Genomic DNA, 14,513 nt, shown 5'->3' on the forward strand with positions numbered 1-14,513 from the left:
ATTGTGATTAGACTTCCATTCCCAAGTCGTCAAGCTAAGCCTAAGTTTGATGAACAATTTGGAAAGTTCAAGGAGATTGTGAAGAACTTAGAAGTTTCAATTCCATTCACGGAATCGATCAATCATGTTCCGGCCTATGCAAAGTACATAAAAGATATTCTTACCAAGAAGAAATCCATCCGGAAGCTAGAGACTATTGCATTCACTAAAGTGAGTAGTGCTATTCTTCAAGGAAGTTCACCTCCAAAACTCAAAGATCCGGCAAGCTTCTCTATTCCATGCACCATTGGCGACACTACAATCAACAAAGCATTATGTGACCTTGGAGCAAGTGTAAGTGTCATGCCATACTCGGTATGCAAGAGGCTAGGAATGGGAGAACTCAAGTGCACTAACATTACTCTTCAAATGGCGGATCGATCAACAAAGATAGCTTTAGGGGTATGGGAGGATGTGCCCGTGAGAATTGGCAAGTTCTTCATCCCGGTAGACTTTGTCATTATAGACATGGAGGAGGATTCCAACATTCCTATCATTTTAGGAAGACCTTTCTTGCACACCGCGGGAGCGGTAATTGATGTGAAACATGGAGAGCTTACACTTGAAGTGGGGGATAAAACAATCACTTTTAATCTTGACAAGACAATGAGAGCTCCCCGACTACATGAGCCATGTTTCATGATTGATCATTATAGCCGAGAAAGTGATAGGAAGAAGTTGGCATCTCAATGCAAAGATCAAGCTATAGGTAAAGAATCACCACCCATATGGAAGAAAAAAGTGGACAATCCTCAAGATACTCTATCCGGAGAGCAAGGAAATTTCAACAACAATGAGAGCTTGAATAACTCACCACCAATCATGAAAAGTAAGGAAGAAGGCCTCATTGGCCATGACAACAAGAAAGAGGAGTTGTTTTCATTAACCCATGATACAATTGGGGAGCAAGCTAATGAAGTATGTGGTCTATGGGATGACGAATTTGAAGGATTAGTCGATCCTTACATTGGCAATGCTATGACCTTAGACCAAGGCTTTGGTGATCAACTTGACTCAAGTCACCACCATGAAGAACACAATGTGCAAAGCTCTATTGAAGATCTTTATAATGAGAATGAATAATCCTTCGACTACTTCTACAAGGTGTTGAGCAACATCAACAACACCTTGGATATGCCCCCTTGATATCTCATTCAAGAATGAGAGTTTGGTGGAGTCCTCCCTAAACCCCCATTTGTAAATATTCTAACCCCTTAACTTGCATTTCATTTCTTGTATTGCATTTTTGTCAATTTTGGATTTGCAATTTCATACTTTGATCGAGATTCTTATCATGAGAGAAAGTGAGGGAGGTATTTTAATGTGTTTTAATATGTAGCGTTTGATCTAGGGTGGGGATATCAATTGCCTAGGCTATCCGAGCCTTCATAGTGCACCCACGATGATGAACAAAGGATTGAAGAAAGAATGACATGGGAAATGAAGATCCCCACGGGTGGAACTGAACTCTTGGGTACAGGAAGGCCCGAGCGTCCCAGAGGGAACCCGCTCATCTTGGGCATGATCCGAGCATCCTGGCTCTAAGACGCTTGTCTTGAGTGTGCTGAAGATTGAAAATTTCGGTCTGTTTTAACATCTGAGCAGACTACGTAGAAAAAGCCCGTCCCAGTCCAGAAGACGCTCGTCTCAGGAGAAATCCGCGCGTCCTGGCTACTTCAAAAGTTTATGTTCCTTGCTGTTTAAAAATCCGAGCGTCCCCAAGGGAAGACGAGTGTCTCCTGCAAAATATGCCCGTCTCCTGAAGAATTCGCGCGTCTCAGCACGGGTTAGAAATTACACAGCTCACTGACTGAGGATCCGAGCGTCCCCAACCCAAGACACCCGTCTCCCACTGCTATTTGAATATAACACGGGATTAAAATCCCACATCCCCAATTCATTTCTTTCTTTCAAAACACAAACACACACCCAAAACCCTCAATCCCTTCATCAACAAAACACAAATTCCTCAACCAAATTCCCCAAAATCAAACCCAAACTTCCTAAAATCACAATCAAACTACTCCTTTATCAACAAAACACCAACCAAACATCAAAATCCTCAAAAATTGAATCGATTTTCTAGGGTTTCAAGGCAATTTGGAAAATCTCAAAATCGATTAGGGATTAATTGGAGCTTGAGGAGACTAGGAGCATTCAAGCAAAACTTTGGTTTGTTGATACAATCTTAACAAGGAGAATAATATGGCAAGAACAAAAGGTGGAAACAAGGCACCCACAACATCAAATCTTTCCAAAAGGCAACAAGCTCTTTTAGCCTCAAAAGGCTATGGTAGTGCATCAAGCAAAGGTGGAGATTCAAGAAGTTGCTACTCCTATGGTGGAAGCTACTTCTACTCCGATCATTGAACAATTGCAAGATTATCCGGAGGTAACTTTCATAAGCGATTCTCATAGAAAAGCATTTGTATCCCTTGCTAGAAAGACAATTTTGCTTACCAAATTTATATGTCAATATGCTTTAGCCAAATTGGGTGTTCATGAGAGGACTAAGAATTTTTTCGAGTCTATGAAGTTGAAAACACTCTTCGATATGCAAGAATTGACTTAACCTTCCCTTACCTTAGAGTTTATAAGCTCTTTGAAAGTCACTAAGGTACAGACTCGGAAAAATGTTGAATTCCGCCTAGAAAACAAGGATAGAAAAATGTCTTTGGATGAGTTTGGCAAGGTGTTTGGTCTTAAGGACCATTCTCCTTATGTGAAGAAGCCTTCGAAATATGACCCCGCACCACTTTGGAAAGCAATCACCAGGAGAAAATTTGAATCCTTCCATGAGTGTCATGTTCTTTATGTCCACAATCCGGGCATAATAGTGTGGAATAAGGTTGTGGGCAACACTTTAATTGCAAGGAAAGGCATTAATCATTTTACCGAACTCGACTTTATCTACCTTGAATCCACCATGAATGTCAACAAAAAGTTCACCAATGAATACAACATACTTCAACTCTTACTTGAACGGTGGCTTACAATTGACCATGGTAAAGATTGAGCGATTTTTATTGTGAATGGAGGATTAGTAACATGGTTAGCCAAACACTTTAACACGGATTTCAACAAAGACAACACATACACACCGGTTAAAGGAGGCAACCTTCTTGATATGGCCACCATGATCAACATGTTTCATTGGATAAAGAATGATAATCTTGACAACATGTTTGAGTGGCTCACTAAAGAAGCTAAGTCCTTCATATTGCCTAACAAGATATGCCGTCTCAATGTCCGAAGTCCAAACTACCTTCTTCCCGTCTCCGATGAAGACGAGATGATTATGAAACAACATAGGGAATCTAATGCCAATCCCTCCTCCTCCTCTATTGTGACTCCACCTTATCCAATTACCTATCAAGAATCCACACCAAGTGGCGCAAACGTTATGATAGGTAAAGACTACTTGACTCAATTATTGCAACACATGCATAAGCAAGCTTGTGAAGATCGGGTCAATGCTTACCGGGCTCAATATCCGCCCCCCCTACACTTAGCTAGGCAAGGACTCCTTGATCCATCATGTCCTTTGCCTAGTTGGGCGGATAGGGAAGTATTCTTTCTAAGTCCTCCTAGAGATGCCACCGTGGAAAGTGAGGTTGCTAAGGGGAAGGAGATTGTTGTTGAGAGCGGGGAAGGTAGCTACTCTTGCCATGAGGAAGAAGAGGAAGAAGTGAAAAGCTCAAGTGATGAAGATTATGGTGAACCCTCCGGGTTTATGGAGGTAGATGATGATGACGATGATGAGGAAGTTGATGAGGAAGGTGATGATAGTGATGAAGATGTCGCCATGAGCGACAATTGAGGATTGACAAGCTTTTTGGAGGATGTCACAATCCATTGTGAGTTTCCTACACCTCCTCTAGCTTTGTTTATTTCTCTTGTTTTCAAAAATTTTATCTTGATCATTTGTTTGAGTCCTAGCAACACTTAAAGGACTCTCACCTCGGTCTCATTGAGGTGTCTTATTTTGTTGCCACTTTTGAAAATCCAAAATGACAAATTAATCTCATGCATTGCATACTTGTGCATGAATTTTCCTATTTTTGACATTAGAAATCGTGTCTCACTTGGTTTGGGGAAGTTCAAGCACAAGCATTGGGAGTTAATCTAAATTAGCTTTCCAACAAATAAATTCATGGATCACATAGTGTAGTATAGAATACATCACTTGTGTATATGTTATGTAGCTTGCATAGTAGTATAGAAATCATGCATTCTCATTTAGCTTGCATAATTTCCTATCGTTTTGGCCAGTGAGGACAATGCCCATACTAGTGTGGGGATGGGAAATTCTAACTTGACTTTTAAATTGAAAAATGATAAAAATTGAAAAATTTTGAAAAATACAAAAACATGTCTTTTTATTTCATAAACATAAAACCATAAAAATTTGAAAAATTGAAAAACCGAAAACATGTTCATTCCTTTATAGTGTAGAATTGTATATATTTTGTATATACTCGTTTGTTTATTTGTCTATCCTTCTTTCACATTGATCGACTATGCCACATCCGAGACATGAGGATTATGAAGACCGCATGGTATGATCTTTCCAATCTCCTTTTGCCTCTCTATGTTAATGACTATGTGGCTTTATTTTGACGGATGCGGTTTACACCAATGTGATTGTAGGAGTTGCATTTATCTTATATGGCATACTAGTTGACAGAAGCATATGCATTAGAGTTGTATATATTGTTGGAGTTAGTGTCCTCCACAATAGTGCGTTAACATAATAAATCTCATTAATAGAATATCATCAGATATTTAATTATTTGATCCTCGTCAGTTGATTAACGTAAATCGATAACGGTTGGCTGACTAGAGTTTGACGTTATTGTCGTGAGACGGCGGTGATCAACTGACCTCTTTCGGTCACACCTAAAGGAACGAACCCCAATTGATAACTAATTAATTGTATGAGATACAATTTATTTAGTCCCTTGATTTATAGACTAAGAGGTTAGTCGATTATTATTAGAGAGATTTCGAGTTGCGAACTCGAGGAGCGGCAGTTATTATTTAATTATGCGATAATTAAATAATAAGTTTTGGGAAACGGGTTTTAGTTAATTAACTGTTAATTTACTAAAATTGTACTAATTGATTAATGTGATTAATATTAGTACGTAAATAATATGTGTAGTGGTACACGTATATTTACGGAGTGAATTGGACGAATTAATTATGGAAGCATTTAAACATGATACGATGTTTAAAATGAAAATTACACGGATTTGTGCGACAAATATAAAAACCAACATGGACCCGTATATGGTCATGTGGACCGTGTAAAATAAGTGTAATGGATGATTACTCACATAATCAATTTACCTTATTTTGTATACTACCATAATATATATCTTATACTAGATTTTGCATGTGATGTAAGATAAAATTATAAGACAAAAAATTTGTCCACTTGAGGACTCCACCCGCCACTTCCATTTCCCCTTCTACACTCCATATATTTGTTCACTACTTCACTCTACCTCTTATACATACTTCACTTATTCTTTGCATGTGAACATCTTCTACAATCTCTCTACAATAATTCTCTAGTATACATTATTACTAAAAAAAGTTAGTAATATTACTAGTTTTATTATCAAGGGCTCATATTAACAAGTTACTAGTTCATACTTGTTAATATTTTTGGGTAGTTCTTGGGTGCAACTTGGAGGAGACTTTCTAGTTGAAGGTTTTTCAAGGAGGATCATCCACATCATTTTAGCTCAAGAACAAATTAGTAAGGAGAACTAATTTGTGCCCACTTTACCTTATATTGAATGTAAGGAAATTGTTTTTCCTTATACTTTCTTTTTATGCTTTCATATTAGCATGCATGTTACATAGATCACATAAACAATAATTTATGAGATAAATTTATTTTATTAGAGAGTCTAATATGGATCTATGATCTTTCAAGTGGTATCAGAGATAAGGCTTGTAATTTGCATTAGTTCTTTATTATTATTATTATTATTATTATTATTATTATTATTATTATTATTATTATTATTATTATTATTATTATTATTATTATTATTATTATTATTATTATTATTATTAAATCTCGCTTTAAATCTCGATCAATACTCATACTAGGCCTAATAAAATCGGCCCACTTAATATATCACACGACCTAAGGTCTTATTACTAATTAAGTCCAATTCCCGACTTGCTTACTTACTTTATTATTTAACTAACGTCTTTCTTGCAACTATTATTAGAAATGCCATTAATTAATTATTTGAATCACATTATTTATTCTCATAATTATTATCAAATTACGGGGTATTACATTTATGCAATTTGCAAACATTTGATTTTGATTTGGTACTTGAACTCAATTTGATATTTTGTGCCCATTTCCTTTTTGTTTGACAAAATGATGATAGAAGTGAAGGAACGATCGCATGGCTTCAAAGGCCACCTTGAAGTAAATGGTAGCCAAGGAGTTATCACACCACAATGCACTCTTGACTAGGCCTTTGACCATGGGACAAAAGATACTAGTATGACACATCCTAGGGTGTCTTGAGAATATTCTAGCAAACAAAGTCTCAAGGAGAAAAATTATCTATAAAGGCAAGTATATACAATTCTACACTACTAAATGAAAGAACATGTTTTTGGTTTTTGAAATTTTCAAATTTTTATGGATTTTGTTTTTATGAAATTAAAGAACATATTTTTGAGTTTTTTTTTTCGAAATTTTTCAAATTTTTATGTATTTTGGAATATAAATTCCCATCCCCTACTTTATTTTAGATATTGTCCTCAATGTACATGTAGGAGTAGGGATAAAAAGGAAATACATGTTTTTGGTTTTTTGAAGTTTTATGGAAATTGAAATATAAATGCAATGATATGATATGAATGAATGCATGCTCTAAGTAAATGCAATTCTATATGATATATATAACAAATGAATGCAATCTAAACTACACTAGATGATGTATGCTTGCTATTAAATTGGAAGCTAATTTAAATTAGCTTAGGTCACCTATGATCAAACCTCCCCAAACCGATTTAAGTACTATTTCTAGTGTAGGAGAAATGAGGTTTGGTCATTAGTGACTATGCATGAATGCAAATTTAACTATATGCAACTAACTATATGAGACATGTGATATATATTTTTTTTTTGGTGCGAAGACATGTGATATATATTACAATGCCAGCTATACTATATGAACTAACTAATGCATATGTAATATGGAATATAATACAAATACAAGCCTTAACTATATGATTAATTACAATGTATGTCACTCATGGCTTAACCTCCCCAAACTGATTTTAAACACTATTGCTAATGTAGGAAGAAAGGGATTGAATCATGAGGTAACTACATAAATGCAACTATACATGAGAGATAGGGAAAGAAAGGGTTCTTACAATCATGATCTCAATGGTTTGTATATTTGTAGAAGATGAAGATGGTAGATAGGATGCATATATAGCCATGTCACGAGCCAAATGAGAGAAAAAGTGAGTTTCAGGGTCAACTCGGGCGGGCTGGGCTTAGCTCGCCTTGATTCTGCTTCAGCTTTGGAATTTTAGCATCAACCCGCTCGAGTCAATTTTAACTCCCTCGAGTTACTGCTTGACCCGCTCGAGTCGATTCTGACCCGCTTGAGTTGAGGCTTTGGGCGCTCGTTTTCTCTAGAATCCGCCCGAGTTCTCATGCAGTGAAATTTTTTTTCCTTTGAGCTTCAACTCGTGCGAGTTTACCTCGGTCCCCACGGATTGATGCAAAAATCGGCGCAAAGCTCGAATCCTTCATTTTCTTCATTTCTTTGCATTTCCTACCTTCTCATTTTCCTCATTTTCTTTCAAAATGCTCAATTAAAATATGAGACCCATCCCTTTCATCTCTCATGCAATAATTAAATGAATGAATGCAAAATGGCACTAAATGCATATATACAAGTTAATGGTTATTGAGGAACTCCATCAAACCAATGATTGTCAATAAATAATTTCATAGAAAATTATCATTAGCACTCAATGCACGAGAAGTCGGTCAAATTCTTGGGAGTGGGACATAAATAGGCATGGATAGCACCACAAGATTATGCAATTGAATAATTCCCAAGTAATAGACCGAACAAGCATGTCAAGAACACTATGACAAAAATCATAAGAGATGTGATGGATGGAAGGAACATGAAACGAGTTATTGCTTAGCACTTCACTCAACTCGTCGTCAAAATAGTCAAAATCACCACATTCAAGGCAAGTACTCTCATTATCCTCCAAGGTGACATCAATGGTGTCTATTTGGGATTCCCAAATGTCATCATATTCTTCATCCCAACAAGGACCATTATCAAAGGGGTTGTCATAACAAGGCCCACCAAGTTCAATACAATTGTCTCCCGGCAATATGCCATCCTCAAAGGGTGAGTTTTCACTCAAGATCACATCCATCTCACTCTCAACTTGCCCATTAACATCAAATTCCATGGAAGTTCGGTTCATTGTTACACAATAAGAGTAGGATAATGGGGTCCAAGCATTGGTTTCACAATAAAAAAATATACTCCTTATCATCATCACTCTCTTCATCTATCACTCCATCTTCCCAAGAAGGGGCAAATTTGTGAACATAGTAGGTTGGCTCAAGGTTATAGGAAGGTGTCTCATTCTCACAAATCTCATTTTCATCATAGTTTTCCTCAATGAATTTTTAAAATGTGGTTTTTATCGCTTCCAACATACCTTCCTTGGCACTTTCAAATATGTCATGCACAATTTGTTTAAGATATACGATGGCCATGAACTCAACAAATTCCAAAAATTCCTCACAACTCATCTCACATATCCTACCACCACTCAAGTGAAATGCTAAGTTGTGGGTTTCAAGGTTTATGCCATCACAAACAACACAACATGCTTCATAATTTGAAAGAGTAAAACCATGATGCCAAGCATAAGTCATATAATCTTCAAATCTTGCAATATACTTATCAAATGACTCATTTTAAAATTGCCAAAAAGTGAAAATAGACATGTTGAACATATAAAATAAGGCAAGTACAAGAAATAAAATTCTCAAAGAACCAAGATCCATAAAGAAGAATCACAACTAAAACTAGACAAATGAAAGATTAAAATACACAACACCGTCCCCGGCAACGGCGCCATTTTGATGAACGTGTCGTTGTCCGCCATCAAACACATTTATACCCAACTACTAACATAGCAAGCATGTAGGAGTCGAACCCAAAGGACAGGGGTACTCAAATTGTTAAATGTAATTGTAGTTGCACTAAGGGTTGTCACAATTGGTTTGGGTTTATGATTTTAAACTAATGAAAGCAATAAATAACAATGAAAGATAAAACAAGCAATAAAAATAAGGATGTGAACAAATGATTAACAACACTAGGGAATCATGGGATCATAGGGGGATCATGGTGAAATAGCATAAATGAGTCACATAGATGCAAGCAATTATTATTGTTGGAATCGAGTTAGTGTATATCTTACAATTCCTAGGAAAACTTAAGTCTCAGAGCCAAGTCGATCAAGACTTTACAACACCTACAAGTCGACTTGGTTTTCCCTATTCATGGTGACATAACATAAATGAGTCCTAGAAAGGTTTAGGTCCCGGAGCCGAGTCGGTCACGACTTTACAACACCTACAATCGACTTAATTCTTCCTATTCAACTATATGCATGGTCTAACAAGTCTTGAGTTGGTTTATGTCTTACAAGTCTTGTTGAAAGGATAAGAGAAACATGCTAGGTTGTCAATCAAGCATTTCATCAAACATAACATGTGCATAAGTTGGAAATACAATAAGCAAGCATTCATATGATCTCATTAAGTATAGACTTATCCCATGATTGCTCCCCTAATCCCCAGTTAGGAAACTACTCACTCATTATCATGGAAAACATGTTAACAATGGTGTCAACATTAGTAGAAAACCATTAATTTACGGCTCTTCATTTGAGGCTTTTTTTTCTAAACGCAGCAAATAAGAACTGAATTTTAAATTTTTTTTAAAACACAGAATGTTATTTGAGGCGTTTAGGCCATTGAGCGCCGCAAATAGAAGTATATGATGTGTTTTTATCAAAAACGCAGCAAAAAACAATATTAAATAAATAAATGAAAAATACTAACCCCCCCTATTCATCATCACTCATAAGTCATCCCGTCAATATTCCCAACCCCAAATCCCTTTATTATTTCCTCACTCTCTCTAGTCTCTCCCATCTCTCACTATCTCACACCCTCTCAATCCACCGTGTCGACAAAGGTGGACAGCCACCACCTTCCACTACGCACCACAACTGGCCACTGTACTTCCGCGCACCATCGTTTTCCTATCTTTCCTCCTCGGGTTTGTACCCTAAATTTGTTCCTCAATTCGGGTAATCTTATTATGTTATTTATATTGAAAGTTTTGATCTTTGAGTTTGTATTGTCATCTTTCTCTATCTTCTGTTGCTATTGTTTTTTGGGTTTGTGTTTTTTGATTCATTGATTTGGAGGATTAGGGTTGATGGATGTTTGATTCGATTTAAGTAAAAGGGTGGAAAGGGCGTATTCCATGGCCACTGTACATCCGCTACTCCTCTCCCACCGTCGTTGTGCGCACACAACTAACACCAATCCTCTTCCACAGTCGTTGCGTCTCCCCCGTCCACTGCTCAGAATTGTTTATGGCTCGATCTCGCCTACGCCTTCATCTCTCACAATCCGGACGTCCCAGCACAAGTAGCACCATGCCCACGGTATTCAGGTTGTTGTTTTACTCGTCTCCTCTCTGCCTCCTTATTCTCTTTTCTATATTATAAGTACTCTGTATTATTTCAATTGAGTAATTTCATCTTACTTAGTTAGGGTTTACAGATAATTGAAATTGGGGCTTTTTATTCAGATCGAATTCACCATTTATTTTTATACAAGCTAATTGTTATTTACTAGAAATTAAGCTTGTTTAATCATATTCTTATTTCCGAACATTACTCATCTTTGATTTTTGATCATTTAACCAACCCCAGCTGAGGTTTATTTCATAATTTATACCGAGTTCGAGATGGGTGTTCGCCTAGCAATGATGCTCATATGCTTGTCGTTGGTGTTAACGAGCACGAGTATAAGACAAAGCTTTACATTATGTCCAAATCTAGCTCTACCACCAACTGCATTACTTCCTTGACCAAAATTTGCCCTCTCCTTGCACTCTTTCGTCTTGTCAGTGTATCATTATCTTTATTGTACTCTTTTCTTAATCTATAATACAAATTTCACTCTTGGTATGTTCTTTTTTAAACATTTGTAATTTATCTTACATTCTTACTAAGAGGGGTATGAATCGTATTGGATTAGTTATCTATGCAAATGTGTTGTTTTTCTACACAGACGACCGGTTTCAACTTTCAAGCGAAGAAAGATTTCTATTTTTCATTAAATGTACGCCCTTTCCATTTTTTTGCTGAAGCAAAAAGAGATTTCTATAGAAAATAATGTGTCTTTGCCTCTCATTTTTCTGCTGAAGCAAAATGGCTATCAGATAAATGGACACACCAAATTTGTTATGAATTTCAAAGGGCCTTAAGGATTCGTTTCCTGCTGACGCTACTACTGTGACTTGTGTCTAGTTAACTCCTGATGATAACCTTAGCTATATCCTCTTAAGAGGTAAAATGTATTTGCTATCTTGATTATCAATGTTGTCACTATTCGCTAGGTATAACTCTTTAATCTTCGTATTTATTTCTGATATTGTAAATGCCAAGTGAGGTTTCAATATAAAAAAAATTACTTATGCGCTTATTTATAACTGATGTGTTGAATATTTTGGAAAGGCAAAGGGATAAAGGTTTCTCAGCCTACATCATTATATCCCTACATGAATTTTTGCTCGTTGTCGACTCTATTTATCTACATGGTTAAATTAAGTTGAACTTTTCAACATCGGGCCAGATTACATGGTAAGTAATGCCTCTAAGAAATTCCACAGAAAGTGCTTCAATGTTAGCTTACCTATTGTAATTGTTAACTAATTTAGGGTTAGATTTTGAACTTACTGATTAATTGTAATCCCGTAGTCAGCTTTCCTTTTCTCTGCCTTTTGAACTTATGATGGCCATTTTTCAGGAACTCAATTGTGGCAGAGAAAGAACAAAGACATCAGATGTATGACAGATATTTTTCTCTGCCTTCTGAACTTCTATTTTTTTAATTGTTTTTATTGCAATCAGCTGCCTAATTATGACTCTGTTCCATACTTCCATATACCAGCAAGCTGCTAAATTATGTCTTCGCTTTTTTACATAACAAATGCATAGCAGCTGGCTGGAAAACGAAGCAGTTTAACAGCCGCATTAGATTCTATTAACTTGTAGACTTTTGTGAAATTTGTGATGCTACTGAATCTTGTGTATCTTTATCTTTAGTGTCACAAAGTATTGCAGAAAATTATGTTTTCAACTACTGTTTTAACTACAAACATGTTGTGCATTTTTGACATGCCACTCTTTACGTCATGCTTGTTCCGAAGTTAACCATTCTATGAGCCTCCCTTATCATATTCCTTTCAGAGATTGCCGACAAATATTTGTCTCGAGCTGTAATTGCAATTGCAGAAAAGGTGAGTTTGGCGTTCCTGTTGTGAGCAGGCCAGGGGGATTCGGCCCTTGTTTGGCGTTCCTGTTGTGAGTTTGGATTTCTTGAGCTATTTATTATAATGTAGTCTTGTATGAGATTGTTTCAAATGTGAGAGTAACTCAAGTCAGTATATATTCATCATCTCATAATAAGGTAAGTTGGTTGGTCTCGCATGTAACACAATCTCATATAAGTTCATTGTGATCATGCAACTGTATTTAAACTCTTTAAGTTACTGTTGCATGTCCTTATTGGTAATGTCAGACATTGCCTATTTATCACCTATGAAGATTTTTTACTAGACTTTTGGCTTTTAGCCTTTAGGGGTTTTTATTAGTGACACCATCCCACACAATAACAATGCATGCTGTAAAATATTTTCTCTCATAATTTTCTCATTAAATGTCTGCACTTCACAATTTTGTATGCCAATTGTGATGACAGTTCCGCTGCTCCGTGTTTCTTTTGCTGGTGAATATTGTATGAGGCAGTCTCACATGTGAGGTTTTACAAGTTTACTGAAACATTGATGGATTCTCCATTTATATTTGTAGTTAATAGTTTGGTCTCACATCTAAAACCATCTCAAAGGTGTTTATATTCATTTAAAGCTTTGCAAGTCCTTATTGCTGATTTTAGTTCTGCTCCATTTTCTGCTCATACAGGTAGGATATGTGAACTCTTTGGCAATTGGTAAATCAGGAAGGTTTCTTGTTGCTGGGGTTGACCAGGTGAGGCCCATTTAGTGCTTGTGTCATTTGTAAAACCCAGTTGCTCGTGAAAGATTAGGTGAGTCCCATATGTAAATGAATGTTTAGCTGCATTGTTGGTTGCCTAAATTCATGATGGATTAAAGTTTGCTGGCTTAGATACATATCAAAGTATGAGTTGCCTATGGGATAAGACTATTTTGAAGAAAACCACTTATGTGATTAAGAGTGGTCTGTTCACCAAAGATGTGAATTTGGTTAGAGGTATGTTTGGATGCATTAATTTGTCTTAGACCTGCTCCCTTAGAATTGGGAAGTAAGAAATAGAACAATAGATACAGATAAAAGATGTCAACTCGTTGCCACCAAACAAGTAAGCTTTTTCTGAATTTTAAGCAATTGAGTTTCCCATTTTTTTGTGCTCATTATGCAAGTATTTTTTGTGTGACCATTGTTTTCGCAGTTGACAAGCACGACCAATATGCCACAGCTTATTTTCCATTATTTGTGTGTTGAATGCAGAATTACTAGTAGGCGTGTGGTCGTTTGAGATGGAGATGCTGCTAGGCTTGTGGTTGGCTGAGATGGTGTTGCGGCTAGGCGTCTTAGAATATTTAGTTAATTTAGTTAAATTCTTTAAGTTTTAGATTGCATTTGTATTATTTTTGGAATCATGTATGTGTTTTATTTCTATTTGGTGTATGAATTTAGAATATTTACTAAAATCATTTAAGATTGTATTATGGAAGAATATATTTGAGAGTTAAATTAAATTCGTTTTGTTTTATTATTGTATTTAAAAAAAAAAAATTTTTTTTTTTGCTACTTGCTGCGTTTTTTTTTTTTAAAAAAACGCCGCAAATAAAACTCTTATTTGATGCATTTTTTTCAAAAAAACGCCTCAAATAGGTATTTATTTGCGGCGTTTTTGAAACGCAGAAAATAACTTTGCTATATGCGGCCCCCTTATTTGCTGCTACATCAAAAACGCCGCAAAAGACCCCTTTTTTGGAGCCGCAAATAAATATTTTTGTACTAGTGCAATCATCTTAACAAGTATAAACATGATGGAAGAGTGAAACAATATGCAATAATTAAGTAAAGAG

At 36.2% G+C, this 14,513-nt stretch overlaps 1 protein-coding gene across 19 annotated transcripts; it reads left to right on the forward strand.

The window, feature by feature from the left end:
• The first annotated feature begins 10,173 nt into the window (after positions 1 to 10,173).
• Positions 10,174 to 14,194, forward strand: LOC141611938 (uncharacterized). 19 transcript variants are annotated; one of them, XM_074430597.1, is made up of 6 exons: positions 10,174 to 10,424; positions 10,710 to 10,826; positions 12,188 to 12,226; positions 13,142 to 13,196; positions 13,363 to 13,428; positions 13,930 to 14,194. In XM_074430597.1, exons 1-5 carry the CDS (start codon positions 10,190 to 10,192, stop codon positions 13,364 to 13,366), a joined length of 450 nt encoding a protein of 149 aa, XP_074286698.1. In that variant the 5' UTR covers positions 10,174 to 10,189; the 3' UTR covers positions 13,367 to 13,428; positions 13,930 to 14,194. The 19 variants fall into 19 exon arrangements, 1 of the variants encoding a protein (XP_074286698.1); XR_012528910.1 differs by having other exon boundaries at positions 10,189 to 10,826; positions 12,631 to 13,196; XR_012528918.1 differs by lacking the exon at positions 13,142 to 13,196 and adding an exon at positions 12,631 to 12,680 and having other exon boundaries at positions 10,192 to 10,826.
• The last annotated feature ends 319 nt before the right edge of the window (positions 14,195 to 14,513 follow it).

Source organism: Silene latifolia, chromosome 11, assembly GCF_048544455.1.
Source record: "Silene latifolia isolate original U9 population chromosome 11, ASM4854445v1, whole genome shotgun sequence".
Lineage (NCBI taxonomy): Eukaryota > Viridiplantae > Streptophyta > Magnoliopsida > Caryophyllales > Caryophyllaceae > Silene > Silene latifolia.

What these genes read in the sequence shown, in the direction of transcription:
- LOC141611938 (XM_074430597.1), top strand. Translation starts at nt 10,190, where the DNA reads ATGAAAAATACTAACCCCCCCTATTCATCATCACTCATAAGTCATCCC. An exon ending in TTCCTATCTTTCCTCCTCGG is followed by an intron (nt 10,425 to 10,709) that starts GTTTGTACCCTA and finishes CCTCTTCCACAG; the next exon opens with TCGTTGCGTCTCCCCCGTCC. An exon ending in ACCATGCCCACGGTATTCAG is followed by an intron (nt 10,827 to 12,187) that starts GTTGTTGTTTTA and finishes GCCATTTTTCAG; the next exon opens with GAACTCAATTGTGGCAGAGA.